At 41.9% G+C, this 15,079-nt stretch overlaps 1 protein-coding gene across 1 annotated transcript in view; it reads left to right on the plus strand.

Annotated features, from left to right (window-relative positions):
• The first annotated feature begins 355 nt into the window (after positions 1-355).
• The window catches only part of LOC120925871 (aquaporin-7-like), a 75,912-nt gene continuing 61,188 nt past the window's right edge, over positions 356-15,079 (plus strand). The window contains exon 1 of the mRNA XM_040336052.1: positions 356-802. Within this exon, the coding sequence (XP_040191986.1) occupies positions 695-802 (108 nt within the window). The 5' untranslated portion in view covers positions 356-694. The remainder of the gene's footprint in view (positions 803-15,079) is intronic.

Raw genomic sequence — 15,079 nt, forward strand, 5'->3', positions numbered from 1 at the left:
TGTATTGCACTGGAATGAAGGTGCCCGGGACAGACCTGCAAAATGCAATCTGGGACACGTGGTCACCCTAGTCCCAAGGGAGGGGGTGAGCACGCTGACTAACCCCCAGCCAGAACAGCTCGGATGATGGGGGCAAGCTTACTGGGGAGAAACAGGAAGTGAGAAATTCAGACAAAGAAAATAAACATTTAGAAGGGAAATGGAAGGAAAAGGTAAGTGAACCAACAATGCACTAGCTTAAAGGAACCTATTTAGAAAATAAAAAACGAACCTTTACAACCCCTTTAAGGGATCCTGCAAGGGTTAAGGAGCCACTTGGACTTCGTGGCCAGATACAGTTTCTAAATAATAAGGTCAATGTGTCAAGTCTGCCTGCCTGTGTGTGTGTAACATTTTTTTGGCAAGGACAAGTGAATCTATATTTGTACTTGTATGGGATCCAGGAGGCAGTGAGCTCACTGTAATATTTCAACAGGGATTGTTTCCAAGTTATCCTACGCTCCGTATCTCTCTATTTGCAGTGATCATTGGACCTTGGAGCTATCAGGACTTAGGAGGGGAGGGCGGGGTAAACACCCAGATCTCAATAATAACTGCACTAATCATTTCCCTTCCAGTAACTTTTTAAGCAGCCCCAGGCATTAGCATTTAACCAGCGCTGCATGTCGGTGTCAAAGTCAGCTGAGCTGCCAACATGAAGACGGGGACATCCCTCATCAGCAGGATCCGCGCCGTCATCTCCATCCGCAACCGATGGGCTCGGGAGGCCATGGCTGAGCTGCTCTCCACCTTTGTTATGATGGTAGGAAACAATCAGTTCAATTTCCTAGAAACCAATATGTTTTAAAAATCCATAAGGAGTTTGAAATGTTGTTGCTTTAAAACCCACAAAAATGTACTAGAAAGTAGGAAATTTAAGTAAAAATTCACCATTTTGGTAAAAAGTATTGAAAAGTCAAAAATTTGAAAATTTAAGTAAAATTTCACCATTTTGGTAAAAAGTATTGAAGTCAAAAATTAGAACATTTAAGTACAATTTCACCATTTTGGTAAAAAATATTGAAGTAAAAAAATTGGAAATTTAAGTAACATTTCACCATTTTGGTAAAAAGTATTGAAGTAAAAAATTTGGAAATTTAAGTAAAATTTCACCGTTTTGGTAAAAAGTATTGAAGTCAAAAATTAGAACATTTAAGTACAATTTCACCATTTTGGTAAAAAATATTGAAGTAAAAAATTTGGAAATTTAAGTAGAATTTCACCATTTTGGTAAAAAGTATTGAAGTAAAAAACTAGAAAGTTTAAGCAAAATTTCACCATTTTGGTAAAAAAGTATTGAAGTCCAAAATTTGGAAATTTAAGGCCCCGTACACACGTCCGAGAAACTCGACGGGGAAAAACACATCGTTTTGCCCGTCGAGTTCCTTGTGAAGCCGCCGAGGATCTCGGCGAGCCAAGTTTCCTCATTGACTAACGAGGAAATAGAGAACATGTTCTCTATTTGGCCCGACGAGATCCTCGACGGTTTCCTCGGCCAAAAGTGTACACACGACCGGGTTTCTCGGCAGAATACGGCTCCCATCGAGTTTCTGGCTGAACTCTGCCGAGAAACTCGGTCGTGTGTACGGGGACTAAGTAACATTTTACCATTTTGGTAAAAAATATTGAAGTACAAAATTTGGAAATTTAAGTAAAATTTCACAATTTTGGTAAAAAATATTGAAGTAAAAAAATTGGAAATTTAAGTAAAATTTCACCGTTTTGGTGAAAAGTATTGAAGTAAAAAATTTGGAAATTTAAGTAAAATTTCACCGTTTTGGTGAAAAATATTGAAGTAAAAAATTTGGAAATTTAAGTAAAATTTCACCATTTTGGTAAAAAGTATTGAAGTAAAAAATTTGAAATTTTAAGTAAAATTTCACAGTTTTGGTGAAAAGTATTGAAGTCAAACATTTGGAAATTTAAGTTAAATTTCACAGTTTTGGTAAAAAATATTGAAGTAAAAAAATTGGAAATTTAAGTAAAATTTCACCGTTTGGTAAAAAATATTGAAGTAAAAAATTTGGAAATTTAAGTAGAATTTCACCATTTTGGTAAAAAGTATTGAAGTCAAAAACTAGAAAGTTTAAGCAAAATTTCACCATTTTGGTAAAAAAGTATTGAAGTCCAAAATTTGGAAATTTAAGGCCCCGTACACACGTCCGAGAAACTCGACGGGCAAAACACATCGTTTTGCCCGTCGAGTTCCTTGTGAAGCCGCCGAGGATCTCGGCGAGCCAAGTTTCCTCATTGACTAACGAGGAAATAGAGAACATGTTCTCTATTTGGCCCGACGCGATCCTCGTCGGTTTCCTCGGCCAAAAGTGTACAGACGACCGGGTTTCTCGGCAGAATACGGCTCTGATCGAGTTTCTGGCTGAACTCTGCCGAGAAACTCGGTCGTGTGTACGGGGACTAAGTAACATTTTACCATTTTGGTAAAAAATATTGAAGTACAAAATTTGGAAATTTAAGTAAAATTTCACAATTTTGGTAAAAAATATTGAAGTAAAAAAATTGGAAGTTTAAGTAAAATGTCACCATTTTGGTGCGCATATGTAAGTGAGGAAGGGTTAGTTTTTTTTATCTTTGTCTGTTGGGAGATTCATCCCTTTATTTGTCCTGGCTACCATTTTCAACAGGACAGACAATTACGGGAAATCCAAATTTTGTTGTCACTGTAACAAAAGGGGAGCTGTCCAAGTACCATTTTTTCCTAGAGGGGAATTCTGTACAGATTTCCTTTCACAGGAAGTAAAGAGAAATTTCCCACAAGGGACATCGATAGCAAAAAACTGAGAGGGGTTTTAACCCTATCCTACTCCTTAAAAATTTTTGAAAAAGTTTGGGCTTTTCAACTTCTCAAGAACTTTTTGTTCCTTAATCCCCTTGAGTTCCAGAATATTTTTGATGAGATGCTTCAGTTTCACACATTATACCCTTTTGAGTTTGCAGTCTACACTCATGCCGCGTACACACGATCATTTTTCAGCATGTCCAAAAAAACAAAGTTTTCCCAACTTCATCATTAAAACGACGTTGCCCACACACCATTGTTTTTAAAAAATGATCTAGCAAAGCGCGGTGACGTACAACACGTACAACTGCACTATAAAGAGGAAGTTCCATTCGGATGGCGCCACCCTTTGGGCTGCTTTAGCTGATTCCGTGTTAGTAAAAGGTGATTTGCGCTTTTATGTCTGTTACAGCGTGATGAATGTGCGTACTCCATTATGAACGCTAGTTTTACCAGAATGAGCGCTCCCGTCTCATAACTTGCTTCTGAGCATGCGCAGGTTTTTTACGTCGTTTTAGCCCACACGCGATCATTTTTTACAACCCGAAAAACAACATTGTTTAAAACGACGTTAAAAAATGCAGCATGTTCGAATTTTTTTTTGTCGTTTTTTAGAACCTGAAAAATGATGTGAATTTTAAATTACGTTTTTGAAAAACAAAGTTTTTTTCATGCCGAAAAATGATCGTGTGTACGCGGCATGAGAGGAGACTTGGACAATTGTTGGACTCTAGTCTCTGGAACCCCCAGCCAGGCAGCACTGCAGCAGGCCAGGTACGGTACTATATTCTATATAGTCACACTTATGTTATGTTATGTTAACAAACGATAACGAAAGCACAGAAAACTAAAACCAAAAGATCCGACATAAACAAATGCTTTATTTTCATTTTCATTGCATTCGAATGTGCCTAACCTTAACTCTATTAGTCCAATAATATTCTACATAAAGAGAAAAGATTCGACTTAGAGAGACATGAAGAGTCGAAAAAAAATAGTTGAATCTTCTTTTTTTTTTTTCTTCTTCTTCTTCTTCTTCTTCTTCTTCTTAGAACATTCGACAGACACCATAAGCCTTCAATGACAGATTCGACCTTAATTGTGCCTAACCTTAACTCTATTAGTCCAATATTATTCTACATAGAGAGAAAAGATTCGACATAGAGAGACAGGTGTAACAGACAGAAAAGCGCGAATCGTCTTTTACTAACACGGAATCAGCTAAAGCAGCCCAAAGGGTGGCGTCATCCGCATTGGAACTTCCCCTTTATAGTGCCGGTGTACGTGTTGTACGTCACTGCGCTTTGCTAGAGCATTTTGAAAAAACGATGGTGTGTGGGCAATGTCGTTTTTAATGATGAAGTTGAAAAAACTTTCATGCCGAAAAACGATGGTGTGTACGCGGCATTACATGTGGAGTTACAGACAGAAGAACAGGAAGTGAGGATTTCTCAGAAGAAATAAGGACATGTAAAAGCAAAATGGAAGGATGAGGTAAGTGAAGGAGGACTGCACTAAGGTAAAGGAAGCTATTTAAGGAAAAAAAAATTGTACCTTTACAACCCCTTTAGTATATAAGCCATATCATCGAACATTACATATTAAGGGTCAGTGAGCACCACGATCTACTCAACGAGTGGTGCCCACACATTACAAATATACTAGGGCTTTTGTTATTGTGCTAAACACAATTTCTCATAGGGGGGAACTCTATGTGGGTCACAGAGTTCCCGTCTTTCGATACTAGAGATTATGGTTTCCATGTTTGGATATCATTACAACTTATGAAGAAAAGAGGGGGAATGATGGTGAAAATAGAGGGGACAAGACAGTAAGGCCAGTAGATATTGAGAGGGAGACATTCCACTTAGGTCAGACAGATGAGTTGGTAGAGTCCTCTGCTGCCCATGGAATAAATTCAGAAGAATATCGAAACGTAGACCCTGAGGTCCAGGTCTTGGAGAATTGCTCCTTTTTACCCAATTCCTGCGACAACATTCGTTCCAAGCTATTGATTCTGTCCACTTCAATTGCCCATTCTCCCAGAGAAGGCATGTCCGTTGACCTCCAATGTCTGGGCAGAACTGTTCTAGATGCTGCCAGAAAGCGACGCAGAACATCTTTTTTGACCGATTTGAGAAGTCCAGTAAGCATAGATAGCAGGACTACCTCAGGAGATGGTGTGTCCGTCTTGGTTCTAAGCAGGAGGGGGGCGAAGTTCATGGAGAACAATTGGGACCCTTCTGTGGGTATTTGGATTCCGAGGTAACTAATGGAAGTGGAACCTGTTTTAAAGGAAGACTTAGTGGAGACTTGGCGGAGGGCCTTCTGGGGCAGCGAGATATTCAGGATTTCAGACTTAGTATGATTATATGTGGTGAGGATAGATGTGGTTGGGTCACGAATATTAATAGGTCGTCTGCAAAGAGAGACCGTTTGGAATGAGTGGGTCCTACTGATACACCTTTTTATCTTCTTTTTATCATGTTTTTTGCCTTTGGGTTTCCCTCTCCCTTCTTGTCCTGTAGCCCAGGATGTTAGAGGTATATTATCGCTGTGCTGCGCTGTGCTGCACACACACCTCCGACTCTGTCATGGCCCGATCACTCAACAAGTACGGCTTGTTCATGATTGTTAGAGGGGGAAATGGGACTTTAAATGAAGTCATGACTGGGTAGAGTCATGTACCTCCATCCCTGTCATATTGACGAAATGGGAGCAACATTGCAACACAGCAAGGTTGCAGCAAGAGGGTGGGACTTTAAATGAAGCTCGTGGTGACAAATTGAATACAATGGTGGAACAATAAACTATTTATTGATACATAAAAAACATGTTTACACACATAAGTTATACATACAGGGAAAGGCACCAATTACGTGGTGCCAGTTTCTTGACCCGATAATAACCAATAGGAACATGATTTAGAACATTAATCACATGGTAAAATGAGGGGGATCACCATATTCATAGTTGGAATAAAACCAATATAAAGAGTAAAATCTGCACAATCTATGGTCTTTATAGTCCCTATTAATGTAACGATAGTAGAAAAATATCTCAATAGGTGTGTAATTGGATACACAATACTGCTAGTAGCTCGACGTGTTTCGCGGCTTTAAACCGCTCATCAGGAGCAAGTATGTGATGCATCTGCAATAAAATAATTATCTAGGTAAGTAACTGTGTCAGGCATGGGGAGAGGAATGTAAAACCCCCCACAAAACCGTATGAGACAAAGGGCCAGATTCACAGCGGAGATACGACGGAGTATCTCAGATACTCCGTCGTATCTCTCAGAGTATCTATGCGACTGATTCATAGAATCAGTTACGCATAGATATCCCTTAGATCCGACAGGTGTAATTGTTTTACACTGTCGGATCTTATGATGCAATACCGCGGCCGCCGCTGGGGGGAGTTCACGTCGTAAACCAGCGTCGGGTATGCAAATTAGTAGTTACGGCAATCCACAACGGTTTTTCGCTTTGGCTACGTCGCTGCTAGTCTAGTTTCCCGTCGCAAAGTTAGTTGTCGTTTTAGGTGCCCTAACTTTACACAGCACACGTATGTGCTGTATAAAGTATGGCCGTCGTTCCCGCGTCGAAATTTAAAAATGTTTCCTTCTTGCGTAAGAAGTCCGGGAATACGGAAGTACGCTACGTACGTCGCCGTTCGAAAAAATGACGTCACTTTGCGCAAAGCACGGCGAGAAATTTAAAAGGGAGCATGCACAGTAGGTCCGGCGCGGGAGCACGCCTAATTTAAATGGCACACGCCCCTTTGAATTACGCGGGCTTTTGCCGGAGGCCGCCGGCGTAGGTTTTCATTGCAAGTGCTTTGTGAATCAGGCACTTGCGATGAAAACTTGCGGCGGTGTAACGTATCTACGATACGTTACGCCGCCGCACTTCTACGTGAATCTGGCCCAAAAGCGACTTACAGATATGTGTGCATTGGAGCACATGGTGCCACAGACCAGAAAGCCACCCGACAAAATGATCCAGGCCGGGAGCCGAGGGGGCAAGTGCAGCGGCGGCGGCAGCACCCAACAGGGAAGAGCAGTCCAGGTGGATAAGGGCCCCCCGAGCACCGCTAGTGAAAATATGAAAGTGAAAAAAAATGAATAGTGAATGAGTGATGGGAATGTGAAAATCATATGTTGTGAATGTCAGATGTTGGGATAATTTAGACTGTGTGAATGAGCTAAAATTGATGAAAGTGGACTGGGTGAGGGAAAGATGGGATAAAGTGAAGAGTGGGTGGACAAGCGGGAGTGCAAGGTAAGAGACCATGAAAAGGGTCATCACCAAGAACACCCGGTGGGAGCAAGTGAGTGTGCCAATTGGAATACCAAAATGTACCTGTATTGAGGTTAAAGCAAAGTGAGTGAAGAACCAGTCCAACAATGGTTGTGTGGCCAGTGTAGAGGCGCACTCGGAATGGCCCAGGCTCCACCAGAACAGCCGCCCATGAATACGCACCCGCCAACCATGCCACGCCCCCTACATCACAGGCACGTGTAGAGAGGGGGAGGGAAGCGACGGCACCAGCCGACGGAGGACGAATCACCCGGTAGCTGGCGCCGACGCAATCCCGCCCCAAACCACGTGAAGATGGACAGTGCCCGGGCGAAGAGACTGCGTCATGGCGACGCTGGACGTCCGGCGCACAGCTGTGACGTCGAAGCGCAGCAGCGGCGCACCCGCCCACCAAGCGTCAGAAAGACGGAAGGGGGGGAGGATCCCCGGTGCGCGTCGCAGCTCCCGCACCTAGAGCGCGGGCGGCCAAGGGGCCGCGGCACCAATGCAAAAACAAGGCGCACAGCCAAGATGGAAAGAGAGGGCAATGTATTGCAGGTATTTAAATAAGTAATAAAGATAAACTAATACACAATTAGTCAAATAATAAAATAACCAGGGAAAGCTAACATAGGGCCGTTAAGGCAGGGCACAGAACTGAAGGTAAAAAAAAAAAAATACGGTAGATGCCACCATGAGCTTCCATCCCTAATGAAATTCATGATTGTTAGAGGGGGAAATGGGACTTTAAATGAAGTCATGACTGGGTAGAGTCATGTACCTCCATCCCTGTCATATTGACGAAATGGGAGCAACATTGCCACACAGCAAGGTTCTAAATCATGTTCCCATTGGTTATTATTGGGTCAAGAAACTGGCACCACGTAATTGGTGCCTTTCCCTGTATGTATAACTTATGTGTGTAAACATGTTTTTTATGTATCAATAAATCGTTTATTGTTCCACCATTGTATTCAATTTGTCACCACAAGCTTCATTTAAAGTCCCACCCTCTTGCTGCAACCTTGCTGTGTTGCAATGTTGCTCCCATTTCGTCAAGTACAGCTTGTTACCATTTTTTTTGTAAGTGAGCTGTTTGCTCCGCCCAGTCTCCACTCTGATTGGCCATCTGTCAGCTTAAATTCTTCCTCTGTACAGGGGGGCAGGTTAGCCTGATAAAGGAGGAAGGACCTCTGAAACGCGTTGTGGCCCACTCCTTCCCTATGTGACGGTTCCTTTGGCTGTGTCAGCGTCTTGTGCGGTGGGTCTCAGTTTACTCTCGAGCCGCCTCCAATCCATCGTGGCAACTGCTCGCCTCCATGGTTGTTCCGCACCATTCCTGCATGTGCTCCAAATGGTACCTTGATCGAAGTGTTTGCTAATAAACTTCCATTGTTTTTAAACACATGCTCACCTGGCTCCCTCTCTTGCTGTGTTTTTATTGAACACAATAAACAGGGAAAGTGGTAGAGACATAATACACACACACCCCAAAACCCACACAGGTAGAACAGGATGGACTGGTGTCTTTATTCAACCTTACCTATTACAGTCGTATGTAAAAGTTTAGGAACCCCCGACAATTTCCAAGATTATCATTTATAAATATTTGGGTGTTTGGATCAGCAATTTCATTTTGATCTATCAAATAACTGAAGGACACAGTAATATTTCAGTAGTGAAATGAGGTTTATTGGATTAACAGAAAATGCGCAATATGCACCAAAACAAAATTAGACAGGTGCATAAATTTGGGCACCCTTGTCATTTTGTTGATTTGAATACCTGTAATTACTTAGCACTGATTAATTGGAACACACAATTGGTTTGGTGAGCGCATTAAGGCTGGGTTCACACTACTACACTACTTTCATCCTACTTTGCTCTGCTACATTGGTCCTACATTTATCCTACATTGGTCCTACATCCATCCTACTTTCATGAACAGGATACTACTTTGGTCCGACTTCAATGATATTCAATGGGCCTGAAGTAGGATCAATGTAGGACCAAAAGTAGTACAGGGAGCATTTTCAAAGTCGGACCGACTTGTGTAGGACGCTACAAGACGCTCTCATAGGGAAACATTGAACACAGAGCAAAGTAGGATGAAAGTAGTGTAGTAGTGTGAACCCAGCCTGAGCCTTGAACTTCATAGACAGGTGCATCCAATTATGAGAATGGGTATTCAAGGTGGCCAATTGCAGGTTGTTGTTCTCTTTGACTCTCCTCTGAAGAGTGGCAACATGGGGGCATCAAAACAACTCTCAAATGACCTGAAAACAAAGATTGTTCTACATTATGGTTTAGGGGAAGGCTACAAAAAGTTATGGCAGAGATATACTGTAAGGGGTCCGTGTCCACTGTGAGGAAATGAAAGACCACAGGCACAGTTCTTGTTAAGACCAGAAGTGGCACGCCACATAAAATATTGGAGAGGCAAAGGCGAAGGATGGTGAGAACACTCAAAAACAGCCCACGGACCACCTCCAAAGACCTACAACTAGGGATGCACTGATATATTGGCGGCCGGTACATACCGGCCGAAAATAGCTGTTTTGGGGAAATGCCGAAACAACTTAAAAATTGGCGATAATGACTAGTGGTGCAACGCGGGATTGCAGAGTGGTAAAACACACACTGAAATTGTCTCCGCTCTCCTCGCACACAGTCCCGCCTGCTACTAACCACGCTGTGATAGACAGAATACGGGTCTAATGCTGAGATGTGTTCTGTCTATCACAGCGTGGGGTTAGGAGGAGGCGGGGCTGTGTGCGAGCAGCGTGGAGACAGTTTCAGCTTACGGGCGGTGAGTTGCTTTCTTTTCTAGTAGAACATGTGTGGACTGTGCAGCCATCCGTCCCCCCACACCTCCCTCGGCTGGCTCTGTCTTCGGCACTCTGTCCCCCCCCATCTCCTCCCCCCGGCTGCCTAGTGTGGCTCTTGTCCCTTCCGCCAATGCACTCCTGTTTTTGGACAGGGTTAATAAAGAGAACCTGTCACCTCCAATTGCTATCACACAGGGAATTATATTCTCCTGTGTGATAGCAATAAAGTTAAGTGTAAAAAAAAAAAAGAAATAATAATTAAATTAATAAAGTAAGTAATTTAGGCCCCGTACACACGACCAAACATGTATGCTGAAACTGGTCCGCGGGCCAGTTTCAGCATACATGTTCGGTCGTGTGTAGGCGCGAGCGGGCCGAATTCCAGCAAACATTTACCCGCCGGGCCTTTTCCCAGCAGACAAATATTCCTGGACGTGTTTTAAAACCGTCCGCTGGAATCCTGCCCGCTCGGACATGTATGGTCGTCAGTACAGACCTACCGTACATGTCCGAGCGCCCACCGTCCCTCGCATGCGTCGAATGAGTTTGACGCATGCGTGGAAGCCTTTAAATGGCAGGCCCGCCCACGTCGCCGCGTCATCATCGCGGCGACGACGCGGACACGCCCCGCGTATTGTTTACGCGCAGACTTCTGTACGATGGTTAGTACAACCATCATACAGAAGCCCTCTGGCAGGCATGTACGGTGAAAACGGTCCGACGGACCGGTTTCATCGTACATGTTTGCTCGTGTGTACCGGGCCTAAAAAGTAAAGAATAAGAAAAATAATATTAAAAATAAGAAAATTATACAAAAAAAAATAAGTAAAACGACAAGCTACAAAAAAAAAGTGATAAAGTAATAAAAAAGAAAAAAAAGAAACAAGAGGCGGCAATTGGGGGACAGTGATAGGATGCTCCATACATTTTTGCAATCCGACTGTACTGTTTTAACATAAAATTAGTAATTTTCGGTTTCGGTTTCGGCCTGACATTTTTTTTTATTTCGGTTTCGGTTCTGAAATTTCCGTTTCGGTGCACCTCTACCTACAACATCAACTTGCTGCAGATGGTGTCACTGTGCATCCTTCAACAATTCAGCGCACTTTGCACAGGGAGAAATTGTATGGGATAGTGATGAGAAAGAAGCCTTTTCTGCACACGCCACAAACGGAGTCGCTTGAGGTACGCAAACGCACATTTGGACAAACCAGCTTAATTTTAGAATAAGGTGCTGTGGACTGATGAAACAAAGATTGAGTAATTTGGTCATAACAAGGGGCGTTATGCATTGCGCCATAAGAAAACGGCATTCCAAAAAAAACACTTGCTACTCACAGTAAAATTTGGTGGAGGTTCCATCTTGCTGTGGGGCTGTGTGGCCAGTGCCGGTACTGGGAATCTGGTTTAAGTTGAGGGTCACATGGATTCCACTCAATATCAGCAGATTCTTGAGAATAATGTTGAGGGATCGGTCACAAAGTTGAAGTTACGCCGGGGCTGGATATTTCAACAAGACAACGACCCAAAACACGGCTCAAAATCTACTCAGCATTTATGCAGAGGAACAAGTACAACGTTCTGGAATGGCCATCCCAGTCCCCAGACCTGAATATCATTGAACATCTGTGGGGTGATTTGACGTGGGCTGTCCATGCTCGGCTACCATCAAACCTAACTGAACTGGAGATGTTTTGTAAGGAGGAATGGTTCAAAATACAGTGGGGATCGAAAGTTTGGGCACCCCAGGTAAAAATTTGTATTAATGTGCATAACGAAGCCAAGGAAAGATGGAAAAATCTCCAAAAGGCATCAAATTACAGATTAGACATTCTTATAATATGTCAAAAAAAGTTACATTTTATTTCCATCATTTACACTTTCAAAATGACAGAAAACAAAAAAATGGCGTCTGCAAAAGTTTGGGCACCCTGCAGAGTTAATATCTTGTACTGCCCCCTTTGACAAGTATCACAGCTTGTAAACGCTTTTTGTAGCCAGCCAAGAGTCTTTCAATTCTTGTTTGAGGTATCTCTGCCCATTCTTCCTTACTAAAGTCTTCCAGTTCTGTGAGATTTCTGGGCTGTCTGTCACGCACTGCTCTTTTAAGGTCTCTCCATAGATTTTCAATTATGTTGAGGTCAGGAGATTGTGAAGGTCATGGCAAAACCTTCAGTTTACGCCTCTTGATGTAATCCCCCGTGGATTTTGAGGTGTGTTTAGGATCATTATCCATTTGTAGAAGCCATCCTCTCTTTAACTTCAGCTTTTTCACAGATGGCATCAAGTTACCATCCAAAATTTGCTGAAATTTTATTGAATCCATTTTTCCTTCTACTCGTGAAATGTTCCCTGTGCCACTGGCTGCAATACAACCCCAAAGCATGATTGATCCACCACCATGCTTCACAGTTGGACAGAGGTTCTTTTCATTAAAGTGGAGGTTCACCCTAAAAAAATTATCTACCATCCCATCCAGCATACTTGCGTCAGCTACAGTATGCTTTTTTTTGTTTGTTTGTTGTACTTACCGTTTAATCGTTGATTTTCTTTTCTTCTTCCCGCTGGGAATAGGCATTTCTATGAAGGGGCGTAGATGATTGACGTGCCGCTACAGCGTGTCACGCTTTCCGAAAATAGCCGGACTAGGACTGCGCAGGCGCTGTATATAGCCGAGTCCTAGGTCGGCTATTTTCGGAAAGCGTGACGCACTGTAGCCACACATCAATCATCTACGCCCATTCATAGGAACGCCTATTTCCCGCGGGAAGAAGAAAAGAAAATCAACGATTAAACGGTAAGTACAGTGAAAAAAAAAAAGCATACTGTAGCTGACGCAAGTATGCTGGATGGGATGATAGATAATTTTTTTAGGGTGAACCTCCGCTTTAAATTCTGTGCCCTTTCTTCTCCAAACGTACCTTTGCTCATTCCGGCCAAAAAGTTCTATTTTAACCTCATCGGTCCACAGAACTTGTTTCCAAAATGCATCAGGCTTGTCTATATGTTCATTTGCAAAGTTCAAACGCTGATTTTTGTGGTGAGGACGTAGAAGAGGTTTTCTTCTGATGACTCTTCCATGAAGACAATATTTGTACAAGTATCTCTTTATAGTGGAATAGTGTACCACAACTCCAGTGTCTGCCAGATCTTTCTGGAGGGATCGTGCAGTCAAATGTGGGTTTTGAATTGCTTTTCTCACAATCCTGCGAGCTGTTCTGTCTGATATTTTTCTTGGTCTTCCAGATCTTGCTTTAACTTCCACTGTTCCTGATGACTGCCATTTCTTAATTACATTCCGAACAGAGGATATTGACATCTGAAAACACTTTGCTATCTTCTTATAGCCTTCTCCAGCTTTGTGAGCGTCAACTATTTTCACTTTCAGTTTTCTAGACAACTGCTTAGAAGAACCCATGGTGCTGATTGTTGGGGGAGGGTCAGATGAGTCTGGGCATTTAAAACCTTTGAGATTGACATCACCTGGTCTTCACAGACGATGATTGAGAACAATCCATGACACTGGCAGGTCTTAGCTTTGCAAAGGGGGCAGTGCATGCTATAAATTCTGCAGGGTGCCCAAACTTTTGCAGACGCCATTCTTTTGTTTTCTATCATTTTGAAAGTGTAATTTATGGAAATAAAGTCTAACTTTTTTTGACATATTATAAGAATGTCTAATCTGTAATTTGATGCCTTTTGGAGATTTTTCCATCTTTCCATGATAATCATAATTTGCAAGGTGATACGTTTTTTTTAACAAGATTATGATCACTAAAAATTACATTGCATTCACTTATGCCCCGTACACACGATCAGATTTTCCGTTGGGAAAACCTTGGATGTTTTTTCCGACGGAATTCCGCTCAAGCTTGTCTTGCATACACACAGTCACACAGTCAAGAAGGTGATGACGTACAACACTACGACTAGCGAGAAAATTAAGTTCAATGCTTCCGAGCATGCGTCGAATTGTTTCCGAGGCATTCGTCGGAATTTTGCGCGTTGAAATTGCTACAGACGATCGTAATTTCCTACCATAATTTTTCCCGTCAGAAAAATTGAGAACCTGCTCTCACTCTTTTGCTGGTGGAAATTCCGACAGCAAAAGTCCAATGGAGCCTACACACAGTTGGAATTTCCAACCAAAAGCTCACATCGGACTTTTGCTGTCAGAAAATCCGACAGTGTGTACGCGCCATTACACAAGAATTTAATGCGTGAAAGCTAAAGTCACCCATATCATTTGATGTCATTTTTGGGACCCGGAGATTAGACTGGGAAATCATTACTTTTATTTTCTTATTTATTTTTGAGAAAAGAAAAATTATTTAAAAAAAAATATATATATATGCAGCGGGTAAAATAAGTATTGAACACGTCACCATTTTTCTATTCACATTGTTTGCCAATTTTTCAATCTTGTTAAAATCATTTTTTTTTGCTAGAAAATTAGTTAGAACCCCCAAACATTATATATATTTTTTTCTAACACCCTTGAGACTAAAATGGCAGCTGTTGCAATACTTTTTGTCGCATCGTATTTGCGCAGCGGTCTTACAAGCGCACTTTTTTTTGGAAAAAATACACTTTTTTTAATTAAAAAAAAAGACAACAGTAAAGTTAGCCCAAATTTTTTTTTATATTGTGAAAGATAATGTTACGCCGAGTAAATTGATACCCAACATGTCACCCTTCAAAGTTGCGCCCGCTCGTGTAATAGCGGCAAACTTTTATCCTTAAAAATCTCCATAGGTGACGTTTAAAAAATTCTACAGGTTGCATGTTTTGAGTTACAGAGGAGGTCTAGGGCTAGAATTATTTCTCTCGCTCTAACGATCGCTGCAATGCCTCACATGTGTGGTTTGAACACGGCTTTTATATGCTGCTCACGTATGCATTCGCTTCTGCACGCGAGGTCGGCGAGATGGGGTTTCTTTTTTTTTTTTTTTTTTAATTCTTATTTATTTTAATTTTTATTTAAAATTTTTACACTGTTCTTTAAAAAAAAAAAAAATGGTGTCACTTTTATTCCTATTACAAGAAATGTAAACATCCCTTGTAATAGAAAAAAAGAATGACAGGTCCTCTTAAATATGAGATCTGGGGACAAA

The sequence above is a fragment of the Rana temporaria genome, chromosome 1, assembly GCF_905171775.1.
Source record: "Rana temporaria chromosome 1, aRanTem1.1, whole genome shotgun sequence".
In the NCBI taxonomy this organism is placed as follows: Eukaryota; Metazoa; Chordata; class Amphibia; order Anura; family Ranidae; genus Rana; species Rana temporaria.